This window comes from Tachypleus tridentatus, chromosome 1, assembly GCF_004210375.1.
Source record: "Tachypleus tridentatus isolate NWPU-2018 chromosome 1, ASM421037v1, whole genome shotgun sequence".
Classification (NCBI taxonomy): domain Eukaryota; kingdom Metazoa; phylum Arthropoda; class Merostomata; order Xiphosura; family Limulidae; genus Tachypleus; species Tachypleus tridentatus.
Window position 1 is genome coordinate 178,174,073 of NC_134825.1, and position 17,160 is coordinate 178,191,232.

General features: G+C 34.4%; 1 protein-coding gene across 1 annotated transcript; it reads left to right on the plus strand.

The window, feature by feature from the left end:
• Positions 1–8,886: 8,886 nt before the first annotated feature.
• okr (DNA repair and recombination protein RAD54-like okr) lies at positions 8,887–11,689 on the plus strand. Its single transcript, XM_076465830.1, has one exon. The coding sequence runs from the start codon at positions 9,095–9,097 to the stop codon at positions 11,342–11,344; it is 2,250 nt and encodes a 749-aa protein (XP_076321945.1). The 5' UTR covers positions 8,887–9,094; the 3' UTR covers positions 11,345–11,689.
• The last annotated feature ends 5,471 nt before the right edge of the window (positions 11,690–17,160 follow it).

Consider the following 17,160-nt stretch of genomic DNA (forward strand, 5'->3'; position numbering starts at 1 on the left):
TAACAAAAGCACAGCTCTGATATTAGCAGGATCTCATTTCTTTGTTATAAAATATTATAAGTAATGGATACATTGAGCATAACAAAAGCACAGCTCTGATATTAGCAGGATCCCATTTCTTTGTTATAAAATATAAGTAATGGATGCATTGACCATACCAAAAGCACAGCTCTGATATTAGCAGGATCCCATTTTTTTGTTATAAAATATTATAAGTAATGGATACATTGAGCATATCAAAAGCACAGCTCTGATATTAGCAGGATCTCATTTCTTTGTTATAAAATATAAGTAATGGATACATTGAGCATACCAAAAGCACAGCTCTGATATTAGCAGGATGTCATTTCTTTGTTATAAATATTATAAGTAATGGATGCATTGAGCATACCAAAAGCACAGCTCTGATATTAGCAGGATCCCATTTTTTTGTTATAAAATATTATAAGTAATGGATACATTGAGCATAACAAAAGCACAGCTCTGATATTAGCAGGATCCCATATTTTTGTTATAAAATATTATAAGTAATGGATACATTGAGCATATCAAAAGCACAGCTCTGATATTAGCAGGATCTCATTTCTTTGTTATAAAATATAAGTAATGGATACATTGAGCCATGTTATGAGGAAAAACATTTACCTTAAGCAAACTAAAGTTGAAACTGTAAGGAATTTTCATGTGAATGAGTTATTCCTTAAATTACTGAATAATACAAAATACATAAACCAAATTATGCACTACTGACTTATTACCAAAACAAACTTTCCACTGGTGTTTAAAACTAATAAATTAGTTGGGTATTCTCGTATGACTTATAAACCCAAATATGTACCACAGACTGACTTCTTGCAGAACACAACCTTCCATTGGGGAGAGTAAACCTAATGAATTAGTAGCTGAAGATTTGTTTGTTGTTGCCCTGTTTTACAATGTAAAGAACAAATCTTCAGTTTGACACCATCCAGTATTTGTGTTATGCAAAGTCTCGGGAACCTTGTGCCTTGACTACTGGGACCATTAGCTGTAACAGTCACACAACCATAGCTTTATGGTTGTAAATATTGCATGGCACAATTTTCTGTAGTTGCACAAGTGTCATAGAGTATGTGTATCCATCCATGCTACATTCCTCGCTGTGGGTTGGACTTGTTTTTACATACTCTCTGGCAAGGAGTGCCCACTTTAGATATTGGTTCTTCAGTTGCACTTGTTGAAATCTTCTGGTCATGAATTTGAGAAATACAGTGGTATTGCATGGAACCAATAAAATGTTTCCTCTGTATACTGAAAAACAGTCAATCTTGACAGTATCCAAAATATTCTAATGTAAATATAAAGTAAATGAAACGAAATAAATAATAATGGGAATATAAAAAAAATTGTGAAAATTAGGAATTTCAGTAGCTTGGGATGCAGTCTCAGGGGAATGGAGGAAGGTGGCCCCAGCAGTAAATGTTTTCCTCTTAGTGGTCTAGGAGGATCATCTTCATAGTATAGTTTTATTGATATATTAATGTTAGTGGATAATAAAAAATGCTTTACTGTAGTGAAGAGTTCAATATATAAAAAATAGTTTGATGTATTTCGAGATTTTTCTTCTCTACCACTAATGAATGTTCACATTTGCACCAGGATTCCATTGAGTAGGATCCATTGGATAACTAGAGGCTCGCCAAGAAATGTACTGCAAAGCAAAAATCTGACATCGAATTTTATATAAAGGAATGTACTGGAGTAAGGTTGCACACAATAAAACAACCTTTAATGAAACAACTAACATTAATGACAAGTGTAAAGTTATTTGTTGTTAAGCTGAGTCAGAGTCATGCCAAATTATCGACTTCTTGATAATAAGTAGGGAAACAACTATAAATAAACGCAAACTCAAAGAAACCCTACTTATACAGCAACAAAAACCAAAATTAAACCAACATAAAGGAACACCTTTATACCTACACTAATTAATAACCTAACATCCAACTGCAACGCCCCCTACAATCCTGTACCCATTTATAATCTCGTCCTTAAATTGTGCCCTGCGACAGGCAGTTGCAAATTCTCTTTTCATTAACTTGAAAATAACCTGAGAAGGTCGAAACGTCTCTGCTTTATTAATAACAGTGTTGATGCCCGTATCAGCTTTCTGAGATACAAACTGTAGACTTGTTTAAGTTTGAGAAAAATACATAGCGTATTAATATCAGTGTCATTCTTATCGGGATGTAGTTAGTACTCCTGTGACTTATGGTCTTTCTCACTTCAAAATAAATTTTGTATTCCTGGAACATTGCGTATGTGGGACGAGAGAAACAGTAATATATGTGTATAGCAGTCTTGCTTAAGTGGATTACGACTGAAATACCTTCTGCTAACCAAATTTGCTTTGAAATATACCACCGAACAACGTTGTGAGTGAATGAAGTTTGGGAGGATAAAGAAAACAATCTTGTGTGTTTAATTTAGGCATGTTTTCTTTAGTTATACACACTGTTTGTCATAATAAAGGTTTGTTAATTTATTTACGTTTGTTTAGTATCATTATCATAGAGTCGACAGATATACTCAATATGGGCTTACTATATGTCCCTGTTTGTACGGGACAGTCCTGATTTGAGGAGTCTGTCATGCTGCCACGGTTGGCACTGAATTGTCTCGGAATGTCCCGGTTTATAATGGAAAGGCATAAACTCCAAAAAGGATAAAGGGGAAATGTTAAAATCTGCATAGAGTCCTGACTTAGTATTGACAAAAAATAATTTTTAAAGTTTCATTTTATTAGTTGATGAGTAGAGGGAGCCATAATACTGTAATATGCAAATTTTCAAAGGTATTGCATCAGATGAAATTCACAGACAGCTGATACGATACTTATACAAGTATAATGATTCATCAGTGGGCTGCTATTGAGGATACGCTCGTAACGGAAGCTGCACAAGCGGCGCATGTGCAAAGCTTTATTTGAGAAAGTATTTATTCTTTGTGGTTGCTTTATTTCTTTCAGTATTTATTATTAGTCATACGGTACATGCTGAATTGTTTCATTTTAGAAATTAATCCAATTCATAATGTCGAAAGCTGGTAAAAGAAAGTGCACATTCAACAGTGAATTGTAAAAACGTGTGTCAAGGAAGACAGAGTCAAACGTTAGCAGTGTTCATCTGAGTTCTATGTTTCATTCACATAGTGGCCGCTCAGACAAAAAGGATCATTTAAAAATTGCTAAACATGCAGCTAGTCTTGCAATAGCTACTCAAAATTCAAGACTTGATAAGTTCTTCAAAAGAACTTTGCCTGAAGAGAGTGACTTGTTAATAGCTGCCAAAGAAGCAGCCACTGCTTATCACAATGCTGTTCATAATATAAGCTTTAAAACAGCTGATTGCTCTTCCAAACTGATAGCAAAGTTATTTGAACCAAAGTTCAATTCTGCCAGAACGAAGAATGAGGCTATTATTTTAAATGCAAATGTTCCTTTACAGCAGAGGAATTGAACAGAGACTTAATAGAGGTCCAATTCGTTTCATTTACAGCAGATGCTTCAAACAGAAAGTATGCCAACATTATGCTGTCATGGCGCGATATTTTTTGCCCGTGGAAGAATTAACATTGAAATTTTCAGATTTCCAGTCGATTCTTGGAATTACATCAGAAATTTTGATGAATTCCTTCGTGTTTACTTTAAAAAACTGACAAACACATGATTTATTTTTAAAATATTGTTGTTTATTGTGTTTGTTACCAGCTGTTGAGAGAATTATCCAGACTTATAAAGGACAGAAGTCATATTTTTGTTCATAAGAATAGTGCCCAGAATAAAAAGAAAAAAGATTTTTTGAGAGTAAATGTGGAGAAAGGTATCTAGAGTTTGTTCAATAAAGTGATTTTAGCCATGGATATAACAAAAGCAACTGCAAGTGTTATAGTTGTAGAACCTAATATGTTGAAAACCAACCTGAAAGAAAGATGAGATAATAACTTTATTCCCCTTGGTGCAAAAAAAAAAGAAAAACTCAGTGTGCTTGAGAAAGATGGAGGATACCAGGTAGACTTCATTAGGAAGGAATTTACCAGTCTTTATGATTGCTGCCTGTCTGTTATTGAGCTGTGGGAAAACAGTTTTGGTGGTGGGGAATACTTTGTTTAAATAAAAAACAGTGTTTTTGTGTGGCCTGACATAGAAGCAGCTGCTGAAGAAAGTAATGAAATGCTTGGAAATGCTATAATTAATGTTGATTATCTGTTTGATGAAGTTGTTCTTGTTAAATCATTCTTGTTATCAAAATGTGACAAGTAGAAATAGGTTGTAAAGAAAAATGTATAGAACTTTTCAACCACTTCAAATATCAAAGTATTTCTGTCCCTAATCTCAGGCAAGTTATGGAGTACATTTGTTGTTTACCAGGCACTACTGCCCCGTTAAAAGAGTATTTTCAATTATGAATAACATTTGGTCTCAAGAGAGAAGTCTAATGAACGAATCAACAATAAAAGAACTGTTGCATTGTAAACTCAATATCGACTTGAATTACAGTGAGTTATTTGAAAAAATAAAAGCTAATAAAGATTTTTGAAGAATGTTCACTCAAGTGAAAAATATGAATGGTCACAGAAAGTGTTCAGTGAAAAATTAATGAAATTTTGATGTTCCATGTCATATTAAAGATATAAACTATCAGTATTCATTTTTTGTGGCAGCATTAAAGCTTAAGGGGAGTAAGAATATAAAAGCACTTCTTTATTATACCAGTGTCGCTACCTATAATAAAAACTGAAAACTGTCCCAGTTTGAGGCTTGGAAATTATGGTAAGCCTAACTCAATAGGCATGAAACAAATACGCAAGCAGAAAAATCAACAATGACAGAGTTTTATCAGCCTGTCGCATATGAAATGTTAGATTTTCATATGAAAATTTGAAACTCGATTTTTAGTAGCTGAAAAAGAAGCATTATCGTAAATTTGTCAGAATCATAAAGTATATTGTCTAGTTCAGAATCATATAGTATATTGTCTGGTTCATTATCATACATTTGTCAGAATCATATACCATATTGTCTGGTTCATTACTGTAAATTTATCAGAATAGTATATTGTCTTGTACATTTCAAGCTCACTGTATTTTTCTTATTTCAGAAACTAAATCATATTTATACAGATTTTTGTCACCACATATAAAATTGATGTTCATGTAATTTTCCTGTATGAGTTCAAGCTTGGTCACAACCAAAATATCAATTGTGCATTTGGCGATGGCACAGCTAATGAGCGCACAGTACAGCATTCGTTTAGAAGACTTTGCTCTGGTGACACAAGCCTTGAAAATAGCCTCCGAGCTATCCTAAGATAACCATTAATGAGAAAGAATTGAAGGTCTTAGTTAAATCACAAACCCACCAAACCATGAGAGAACTTGTCGACAAGCTTAATGTTCATTATCCAACAGTTTCCGGGAGAAATTAGTAAGGTGGAAAAGCTCGATAAATTGGTGCTTCACAAATTGACTGACAACCATAAAAAAGACGAATTAAAATTCGATCCTCACTCCTTAATTGCAAAAAAAAAAAAAAAAAAAAAATTGTCACTTGTCATGAAAAACTGATTCTTTATGGCAATCTACGACGATCCGCAGAGTGGTTTTAGTAAGAAGAAGCACCAAAACCAGCTCTTCACCCTAAGAAGCTTATAAACAGTGTTTGGTGGTTGTCACCAGGTGTGATCCACTATTTATTCTTAAATCCAGGAGAAACGATCACAAAAGAAAAATATTTTTGTGAACTTGAAGTTATGCATCAAAAGCTGTTACGAAAACATCCAACATTAGTCAATTACAAAGGACTCATACTGCTTCACGACAATGCTCAACCTCATGTCTCCTACGTTACTGTTCAAAAACTATACGAACTTCAATATGAAACTTTACCATATTCACAATTTTTCCTTTGTAGATTATCGCTTTTTTAAACATTTTAAAATTTTTAAAGGAAAAAACGTTTGCATACTAAAGGAAAGAGCATTTGAAGACTTCATTGCATTAGAGGACGTCTAGTTTTTTAAAGATGACATTTATAAACTTGTTGGCAGAAGTGTATCGAGTTTCAAGGAACTTATTTTGATTAAATAAATTAAACAACAAAAAGATGTACTTGTTTCACATTTTTTCTTTAAAAATCCGACATTTCATATGAAACAGCCTGACACTTTAAAAAATGATTGCCATTCACTTTCGTTTGTTTCTCTACCAAGTGAGGCAAGAAACCATCGCTAAGATGTCAAACCAGAAAGTGGTCAACCTACCAAGCTATTCATCTCTTTTCTTGTTTCTGTCGAGATAAATGCATCTTCTAGAACTTAAAAACCCTTCAGTGGCTCAAAGGTATGGCTGCGGACTTACAACGCTAAAAATCGGACTTCGATACCCGTGGTGGGCAGAGCACAGATGGCCCATTGTGTAGCTTTGTTCAAAAACAAACAGAACTTAAATCGAAAATATGTATTTCTTGTCATCGCTTAACCATAGTAACTAGAAGTAATTAAAGCTATCATAATACTAGTGTAAAGGATCTTATAATTACCCTTGAAGTTTGTTTTTTACAAAATATTAGCGTTTCTTTAAAAACCTGATACACAGGATGGAACAGGAATCACCACCAAATAACAGATACCTGTAGTATGTAAAATATAGCTGTATAGTCTCTATACTGTTGTATCTGTCTATAGCTGTATAGTTTCTGTACTGTTGCTTGCATTCTTCTTGGTATTGCCATCCATAAAAAAATTACATTTACAGGATGTTTTTATTACTTATTTCAGACTTGAAGAACCTCAGTTAAATTATTAGTTGTATAACGTTACTCTTATTTCTTAATCGAATATCGTGTAATTAGTGAGTTTATTTATCTGATTCTTGCTGAAAAACCAATTTTTACATGAAAATGTGCACAGAAATCTCAGTCGAAGAGATGCCATCCATAAAAAAAATTACATTTACAGGATGTTTTTATTACTTATTTCAGACTTGAAGAACCTCAGTTAAATTATTAGTTGTATAACGTTACTCTTATTTCTTAATCGAATATCGTGTAATTAGTGAGTTTATTTATCTGATTCTTGTTGAAAAACCAATTTTTACATGAAAATGTGCACAGAAATCTCAGTCTAATAGATGCCGAGCCTTTATATTTAATTGTAGATTTTCCTTGTTAATCAATCAAGAGCAAACACACTGACTAATTACTGGCAAATATTCTAACTCATTATAACTGACACCGAATTCAATAGTTCAATGATTCACCGATTCGGGTACTTTTATATAATCTAGTTTTCCATGCAACACAAGATACTTCCAGATTCTACTGAGGTTTTAACTTTTATGAAATTTGTAGATATAGTGACATCATGACTAACTCAGTTTACTAAATAAATATCAATACAAGATACTTCCAGATTCTACTGAGGTTTTAACTTTTATGAAATTCATAAAAATAGCGACATCATCACTAACTCAGTTTTCTAAATAAATATCTAATTTTCGACATTAATAATATACTTTACAAAAGAGTTTTTTTGTTTTTTTTCCAGTTTGCCGCTAACAGAATTATTCATGACAACGTTTGGCCTGGCATGAACAGGTGAGTAGAGCTCTTGACTAGTAATTTGAGGGTTGTGGACACGAATCTCCGTCACACCAAAAATTCTCGCCCTTTAAGCCTTGCGGGGTTGTAATGTTACTCTCAATCCCAACTGGAAAATAAATAGCCCAAGCGTTGGCGGTGGGTAGTAATGGCGAACTGCCTTCCCTCTAGTTTTAAACTGTTAAATTAAGAATGGGTAGCGCAGATAGCCCTCTTTTAGCTTTGCGTAAAATTTAAAAACAAAACAAACAAACTTATAGCAACGTCATTTTAAGAAAATGAACCTTATTAATGTAATCATTTCTACTAGAATAGTTTCTTAAATTTTACTGTAATAATTACATTTGATAATAAATTGTCTTAATTGTGAGTAACAAGCAAACTACAGAAATTATTCTTGATCTCTCTGCTCTAAGTCACTATTTGGGTACCTCTGGTGGCAGCATTTTTGGGTTTTAACCCAAGAAAACCTGAAGAGATTACGCTTACTTAACGATATTCTATATGTAAAAATTTTTTAAATCTCATTTAATTTTTATGTGCCCGGCATGGCCGAGCGCGTTAGACGTGCGACTCGTAATCCGAGGGTCGCGGGTTCGCATCCCAGTCGCGCTAAACATGCTTGCCCTTTCAGCCGTGGGTGCGTTATAATGTGACGGTCAATCCCACTATTCGTTGGTAAAAGAGTAGCCCAAGAGTTGGCGGTGGGTGATGATGACTAGTTGCCTTCCCTCTAGTCTTACACTGCAAAATTAGGGACGGCTAAGGTTTCTCCTCCTGGTTGGGGGTTGTGCGGTAGGCTAACAATCTGTTCACTTAAAAACCCAGCCTGTTAATGAATCCGCAAGTGATTGCGGCCCTATGTTCCTTCATGGAATCGAGAGACATTTAATTTTTATGGAGCATAAGAGGGAGAATGTACAATATCCACACTAAAACATTATCAAATGCTTCAAATCTGTTAGTACTAAGTTTTATAAGTATAATGAAAAGAAACACCACACATACAAATATGAAATTATTTTATGATATGGTATTTTGACGCATGAGAATTGAGAGACTTGAGCCATAAATAATCTTACATGCAAAAAAATTAAAATTACTGCAACTTGTACATTTAATAATGTAATATGGCATATTTATAAGCGAAAAATACACAAAAACCAATTGGTTATTATGTAAGCACGATATTCGATGATTTCTCAGAAATAGTTTATTTACAGTTACTCCCTCTAGGAAAAGTACCGAAAGTCACTCATCAGTCTGCCTTGCTTTGATACTTCGAGAGTATAGCGGCATATTCGAAGTGTTGTGTATAGGCTTAGGTAGTGATTTATACTAATGATTGGCTTACTGAACTAGAGAAACAACCGAAGGTCTAACACGATGTTTATTATTAGTATTGAAGTTGAATATGTTGGTATTATGCTAAATTTGACAGATAGCTAGTTGTTTAACATGCTTCGCAGATTAGCACCGAGTCAGCTTGCCAAGAGAAACTTGGAGGGTGACGAAGATGACGGAGAGTTAAGTTTTCAAGCAGTAAAGTATAAAAGGAATAGAGTTTCTTCATATGATTCACATACTGAACGTATTGATTTCTCCAAGCAAAATAAAGAAATTGATAGAAAACCGTTACAAAGTGTAACAAATACATTAGTGTGTAGTGATCATGTTGCTCATGAGGAACTTATAAGAAAAATATTATCGAAACCTTTTAAAATTCCAATACCAAATTATAAAGGAGGAAGCTTGATTGGTCGATCTTTGGGTGTTAAGCGTGGTGGATCTAGAAAAGCACTTCATGATCCAGATGAAGAAGGAGCACTTATTTTATACATTCCTCCTCCTCTTAGTGTTCATGATCAGATGAAAGTTAATCTTGAACAGCTGCCTGTACATGTTGTTGTTGACCCATTACTCAGCAATGTCCTTAGACCCCATCAGAGGGAGGGGGTTAAATTCATGTGGGATTGTGTTACAGGAAAACAAATTCCTAACAGTTATGGTTGCATCATGGCTGACGAAATGGGACTTGGAAAAACTTTGCAGTGTATTACTCTTTTGTGGACACTTTTGAGACAGAGTCCAGATACCAAACCTACTATTGAAAAAGCCATTATTGTTGCTCCAAGTAGCCTTGTTAAAAACTGGTACAATGAAATAAAGAAATGGCTTGGAATGCGTGTAGATGCACTTACTATTGACTCTGGGACAAAATCTGAAATTGATCAAAATCTGAAGAGATTCATGAACACGTATGGACGTCGTCCAGTGAATCCCATCCTTATTATATCATATGAAACATTTCGGCTTCATGCAGAAGTACTCCATGGGAGTGAAGTGGGCTTGATAATATGTGATGAAGGTCATAGACTCAAGAATTCTGATAATCAAACATATCATGCTTTAAACAAATTAAATGCTAAACGACGTGTATTGTTGTCAGGCACTCCTATCCAGAATGACTTGTTGGAATATTTTAGTTTGTTACACTTTGTTAATCAAGGTATTTTAGGTACTGCTCGTGATTTCAAAAGAAAATACGAGACTCCAATTTTATGTGGACGTGATGCAGCTGCCACAGATAAAGATCATGAAAAAGGAAAAGAGAAACTAGAAGAACTTATTTCCATTGTAAATCGTTGCATGATTAGACGTACTGCGACAATCTTGTCAAAATATCTTCCAGTTAAAGTGGAGCAGGTTATTTGTTGCTCGCTTACACCTCTGCAAAAGTCCATTTATTCTCACATTGTCTGCTCTAAAACTGTTTCTGAAGTAGCAAATGAAAACACAAAAGTAAGTGCTTCATTATCATTAATTGCAGTTCTGAAGAAACTCTGTAACCATCCAAGTCTGATATATGAACAGTGTCAACAAAGGGAAAAAGATCTTGAAGGCTGTCTGGAGTTTTTTCCAGTTGGTTATGATTTTAAAAAGTTACTTCCTGAACTTTCTGGTAAAATGTCACTTTTAGATTGTATTCTTGCTGTAATAAAATCCACAACAACTGACAAAGTAGTGTTAGTATCAAATTACACTCAGACCCTTGACTTGTTTGAAAAACTTTGTAGACACAGAAACTACCTATATGTCCGACTTGATGGGAACATGTCTATTAAGAAAAGAGCCAAAGTGGTTGAACAGTTTAATAATCCTCAAAGCCCTGAGTTTATTTTTATGTTAAGTAGTAAGGCAGGTGGATGTGGTCTGAATCTTATTGGTGCAAACAGATTAGTTATGTTTGATCCTGACTGGAATCCAGCCAATGATGGTCAAGCAATGGCTCGAGTCTGGCGAGATGGACAGAAAAAAGAGTGCTTTATTTATCGCCTTTTGACCACTGGAACTATTGAAGAAAAGATTTTTCAAAGACAAACCCACAAAAAGGCACTAAGTAGTTGTGTTGTTGACAATGAAGAAAACGTCCAGCGTCACTTCAGTCTCGCTGAGTTGAGAGAACTCTTCAGACTAGAAGAAAATACTGTAAGTGACACTCATGAGAAACTCAAGTGTAAAAGATGTGTAAATAACATCCAAGTTAAGCCACCCCCAGATGATGCTGATTGCACAAGTGACCTTTCTTTGTGGCATCACTGTCCAGATAAAAAGGGATTAGTTGATATTGTATTGAAGCAATGTTGGGAAGCTGGAATAACTTTTACCTTCCATCAAAAGTCTCATGAACAAAGACTTACTCCATAACTAACTAGAGGCCTGTCAGTTTTTGAAAAGTTCTGAATGCTGAAATTTGTAACTTTGGTTATGCATAAATCTCATAATTGTGAAATTTTTATTCTTGCAGTGTTTAAGGAGGAGGTTACCGGTAAAAATTTACCATGTAAAGTTGAAGTGATGTCAGATAGCTGGATCATTACCACATCATTATTAATTTGTTTCATATAATTCAAGCAAATATTAAGAAGTTAGCTTCAATATAAGTAGAATATCTTGTCATTTACTAAAATATCAAATTTATCAGAAGATGAGAAATGTGAAATAGCATTGAACTATATCTAATGGCATAAATAAACAGTTTAAAATATAAGATATCTAAAGCTTGTGTTTCTTGTTATATTTTGGTATGCGTGTAGATTAGCAGAAAATTTAATGTACAGAATCATATATAACAGATACTGTATATACAGAAATGTAAATCCAACCACATTGAACTTTTATATTCTTATAGTTATGTGATCATTACACAGTACATAGTTTGAAACTTGTTAAAACAATTCCTGATTGTTTTTCAAATTTCTGTGTGTGTAAGTAAATTAGTTTTCTTTCATATTGAGCTAGAATGTCATGAAAACTTGGCCAGAACAGCTCTGATATTTTATTGACATGTAAGATGAGAGACCACATTGTATCAGTTCATATAAAATTGGTAATTACAAGGCCTAATCTCAGATACCTCACTGTGGTATGATTTCTTTACAATGAACTTGTAGAAACATTTCATGAGACACTGGTTTATACTGGAAAATAAGTTTGTTTTTACTGTATAGGGTGTTCACAGTTATTGTTTCTCCACTTGTACATTACCTTTTAGAACTCATGCAAAGCTATATGAATACAAGCTAACTGTAGTTCCTATGCCTTATAAAACTCAGTCAAAGCTGTGAGTACAAGCCAACTGTAATTACTATATCTTATAAATGTTAGCTAAAGCTACAAGCACAAGCCAACTTTGGTTCCTATACCTTATAAGACCTAATCAAATCTGCAAGTAGAAGTTAACTGTAGTTACTATACCTTATAAATCTTAGCCAAAGCTACAAGTACAAGCCATCTGTTGTTTCTAAGCCTTATAAATCTTAGCCAAAGCTACAAGTACAAGCCATCTGTTGTTTCTAAGCCTTATAAATCTTAGCCAAAGCTGTGAGTACAAGCCAACTTTAGTTCCTATACCTTATAAATCTTAGCCAAAGCTATGAGTACAAGCCAACTTTAGAACCTATACATTGTGAATCTTAATCAAAGCTACAAGTACAAGCCATCTGTTGTTTCTAAGCCTTATAAATCTTAGCCAAAGCTGTGAGTACAAGCCAACTTTAGTTCCTATACCTTATAAATCTTAGCCAAAGCTACAAGTACAAGCCATCTGTTGTTTCTAAGCCTTATAAATCTTAGCCAAAGCTGCGAGTACACGCCAACTTTAGTTCCTATACCTTATAAATCTTAGCCAAAGCTATGAGTACAAGCCAACTTTAGAGCCTATACAATGTAAATCTTAGTCAAAGCTACAAGTACAAGCCACCTGTTGTTTCTAAGCCTTATAACTCTTAGCCAAAGCTATGAGTACAAGCCAACTTTAGAGCCTATACCTTATAAATCTTAGCCAAAGCTGTGAGTACAAGCCAACTTTAGTTCCTATACCTTATAAATCTTAGCCAAAGCTGTGAGTACAAGCCAACTTTAGTTCCTATACCTTATAAATCTTAGCCAAAGCTACAAGTACAAGCCATCTGTAGTTCCTATTCCTCATAAATCTTAGCCAAAGCTGTGAGTACAAGCCAACTTTAGAGCCTATACCTTATAAATCTTAGCCAAAGCAATGAGTACAAGCCAACTTTAGTTCCTATACCTTATAAATCTTAGCCAAAGCTATGAGTACAAGCCAACTTTAGAGCATATACCTTATAAATCTTAGCCACAGCTATGAGTACAAGCCAACTTTAGAGCCTATACCTTATAAATCTTAGCCAAAGCTGTGAGTACAAGCCATCTGTAGTTTCTATGCCTTATAAATCTTAGCCAAAGCTGTGAGTACAAGCCATCTGTAGTTTCTATGCCTTATAAATCTTAGCCAAAGCTATGAGTACAAGCCAACTTTAGAGCCTATACATTATAAATCTTAGCCAAAGCTATGAGTACAAGCCAACTTTAGAGCCTATACATTATAAATCTTAGCCAAAGCTGTGAGTACAAGCCAACTTTAGTTCCTACACCTTATAATTCTTAGCCAAAGCTGTGAGTACAAGCCATCTGTAGTTCCTATGCCTTATAAATCTTAGCCAAAGCTATGAGTACAAGCCAACTTTAGTTCCTATACCTTATAAATCTTAGCCAAAGCTGTGAGTACAAGCCATCTGTAGTTTCTATGCACTATAAATCTTAGCCAAAGCTACAAGCCAACTGTAGTTCCTTTATCTTATAAATCTGAGCCACAGCTAGAATTACAAGCCAACTTTAGTTTCTATACCTCATAAATTTTAATCAAAGCTACAAGTACAAGCCATCTGTAGTTCCTATTCCTCATAAATTTTAGTCAAAGTTACAAGTACAAGCCATCTGTAGTTCCTACACCTTATAAATCTTAGCCACAGCTAGAAGTACAAGCCAACTTTAGTTTCTATACCTCATAAATTTAAGTCAAATCTACAAGCCAACTGTAGTTCCTATATCTTATAAATCTTAGCCACAGCTATGAGTACAAGCCAACTTTAGGGCCTATACATTGTAAATCTTTGCCAAAGCTACAAGTACAAGCCAACTGTAGTTTCTATATCTTATAAATCTTAGTCAAAGCTACAAGTACAAGCCATCTGTAGTTCCTACAACTTATAAATCTTAGCCACAGCTAGAAGTACAAGCCAACTTTAGTTTCTATACCTCATAAATTTAAGTCAAAGCTACAAGTACAAGCCATCTGTAGTTTCTATGCCTTATAAATCTTAGCCAAAGCTATGCGTACAAGCCAACTTTAGAGCCTATTCATTATAAATCTTTGCCAAAGCTACAAGTACAAGCTAACTGTAGTTCCTATATCTTATAAATCTTAGTCAAAGCTACAAGTACAAGCCATCTGTAGTTCCTACACCTTGTAAATCTTAGCCACAGCTAGAAGTACAAGCCAACTTTAGTTTCTATACCTCATACATTTTAGTCAAAGCTACAAGTACAAGCCATCTGTAGTTCCTATTCCTCATAAATCTTAGTCAAAGCTACAAGTACAAGCCATCTGTAGTTCCTACACCTTATAAATCTTAGCCACAGCTAGAAGTACAAGCCAACTTTAGTTTCTATACCTCATAAATTTAAGTCAAAGCTACAAGTACAAGCCATCTGTAGTTTCTATGCCTTATAAATCTTAGCCAAAGCTATGCGTACAAGCCAACTTTAGAGCCTATTCATTATAAATCTTAGCCAAAGCTGTGAGTACAAGCCATCTGTAGTTCCTATGCCTTATAAATCTTAGTCAAAGCTATGCGTACAAGCCAACTTTAGAGCCTATTCATTATAAATCTTTGCCAAAGCTACAAGTACAAGCCATCTGTAGTTTCTATGCCTTATAAATCTTAGCCAAAGCTATGCGTACAAGCCAACTTTAGAGCCTATTCATTATAAATCTTTGCCAAAGCTACAAGTACAAGCTAACTGTAGTTCCTATATCTTATAAATCTTAGTCAAAGCTACAAGTACAAGCCATCTAGGTTCCTACACCTTGTAAATCTTAGCCACAGCTAGAAGTACAAGCCAACTTTAGTTTCTATACCTCATACATTTTAGTCAAAGCTACAAGTACAAGCCATCTGTAGTTCCTATTCCTCATAAATCTTAGTCAAAGCTACAAGTACAAGCCATCTGTAGTTCCTACACCTTATAAATCTTAGCCACAGCTAGAAGTACAAGCCAACTTTAGTTTCTATACCTCATAAATTTAAGTCAAAGCTACAAGTACAAGCCATCTGTAGTTTCTATGCCTTATAAATCTTAGCCAAAGCTATGCGTACAAGCCAACTTTAGAGCCTATTCATTATAAATCTTAGCCAAAGCTGTGAGTACAAGCCATCTGTAGTTCCTATGCCTTATAAATCTTAGTCAAAGCTACAAGTACAAGCCATCTGTAGTTCCTACACCTTGTAAATCTTAGCCACAGCTAGAAGTACAAGCCAGTTTTAGTTTTATACCTCATAAATCTCAGCCAAAGCTACAAGTACAAGCCATCTGTGGTTCCTATTCCTCATAAATCTTAGCCACAGCTAGAAGTACAAGCCAACTTTAGTTTCTATACCTTATAAAACCTGACCAGAGTTGGCGTACAAGTTAATTGTTATTACTATACCTTATAAATCGTAGTCAAAGTTATTGTACCTTATAATACCAGGTCAAAGTTACAAGTACAAACAACTGTAACTACTTTATACGTAAAAACGGTCGTTTTTATATGTATATTTTTCTCTACAAGTGGGCTTTCTCGTCATCACGGATAACTATAGTTATTGTACCTTATAAAATCAAGTACAAGTCAACTGTTGTTACATTATAGAACCATATTTAAAGTTATAAGTTTTAGCTATCTGTGGTTGCTGTAAAGTATAAAATTTATAGTTAGAACTACAAGCCACCGAAAGTTACGTTATAAAACCATTTTAAAGTTTCGTTTTTAATTGTTGTATGTGTTCTCTTCATTTGTCACTTTGCTTTTACAATGAAGATGACAAATAATTTAAGAAAACAGTATATTTTTTATTGTTGTTGTTTTATTTTTATTTTACTCGACGTTTCAGCTTACGCCTTTTTCAAAGTTGTATTGACTTCGCAGGCTACAAAATTGACTTTAAATTATTGTAATAACCGAGAATGATATGAAGCTACAACAATATGATAGAACAGTTCATTATAAAGCGTGCTAAAATATTGTTAAACATACTATAGTCGCTGATCCTATTTTAAATGAAATAATAACAGTTTTATAAAACTTGTTTTCACTAGTAGTCTCATCGAGGGGAGGCAGAGGGCGACGAAAAAAGGAGCCCGCTGTTTGCTGGTTCATAGATTCATCTGCGTGTCTTGAATTTGTTTGTTTTAGAATTTCGCACAAAGCTACTCGAGGGCTATCTGTGCTAGCCGTCCCTAATTTAGCAGTGTAAGACTAGAGGGAAGGCAGCTAGTCATCACCACCCACCGCCAAGTCTGGTGCTACTCTTTTACCAACGAATAGTGGGATTGACCGTCATATTATACACCCCCACGGCTGGGAGGGCGAGCATGTTTAGCGGGCGCGAACCCGCGACCCTCGGATTACGAGTCGCATGCCAGGCCTCAAAAACAAATAAACAAACTTGATAATAATATAACCATTTTTGGATACAATTTAACGCTTGTAAAAATATTACATTTACATGAAACTTCTTAAGTAATCTGGCATGGAGAATCTTGTCGAAAGCTTTATTAAAGTCATGAAAAATTATATCAACCGCGTAACCTTCATCAACGTATTTAGTCACTTCTAAAATAAGTATGTAAATTGATTAAACATTATTTCCCGCTGATAAAACCATGTTGTGTGTGTCTGACATGCAATGTTTTCTCCATTGCTAAGAAATAAAAATATTTGTGTAATTTAGATTTATTGTTAAAAAGATAGCTAAAACACGATTCAAATTATTTCGAATTTTTTTATATAAACCTAAATCAGTTATCAACTGTCTTGTTTGCTCAAATGAATCCATAATGGCAAAAAATGGCTTAAATAAAGCCAGTTATATTTTTTGGAATAATAAGGTCATATTTTA

Coding starts and splice junctions, on each gene's coding strand:
- okr (XM_076465830.1), top strand. CDS start 9,095: ATGCTTCGCAGATTAGCACCGAGTCAGCTTGCCAAGAGAAACTTGGAG.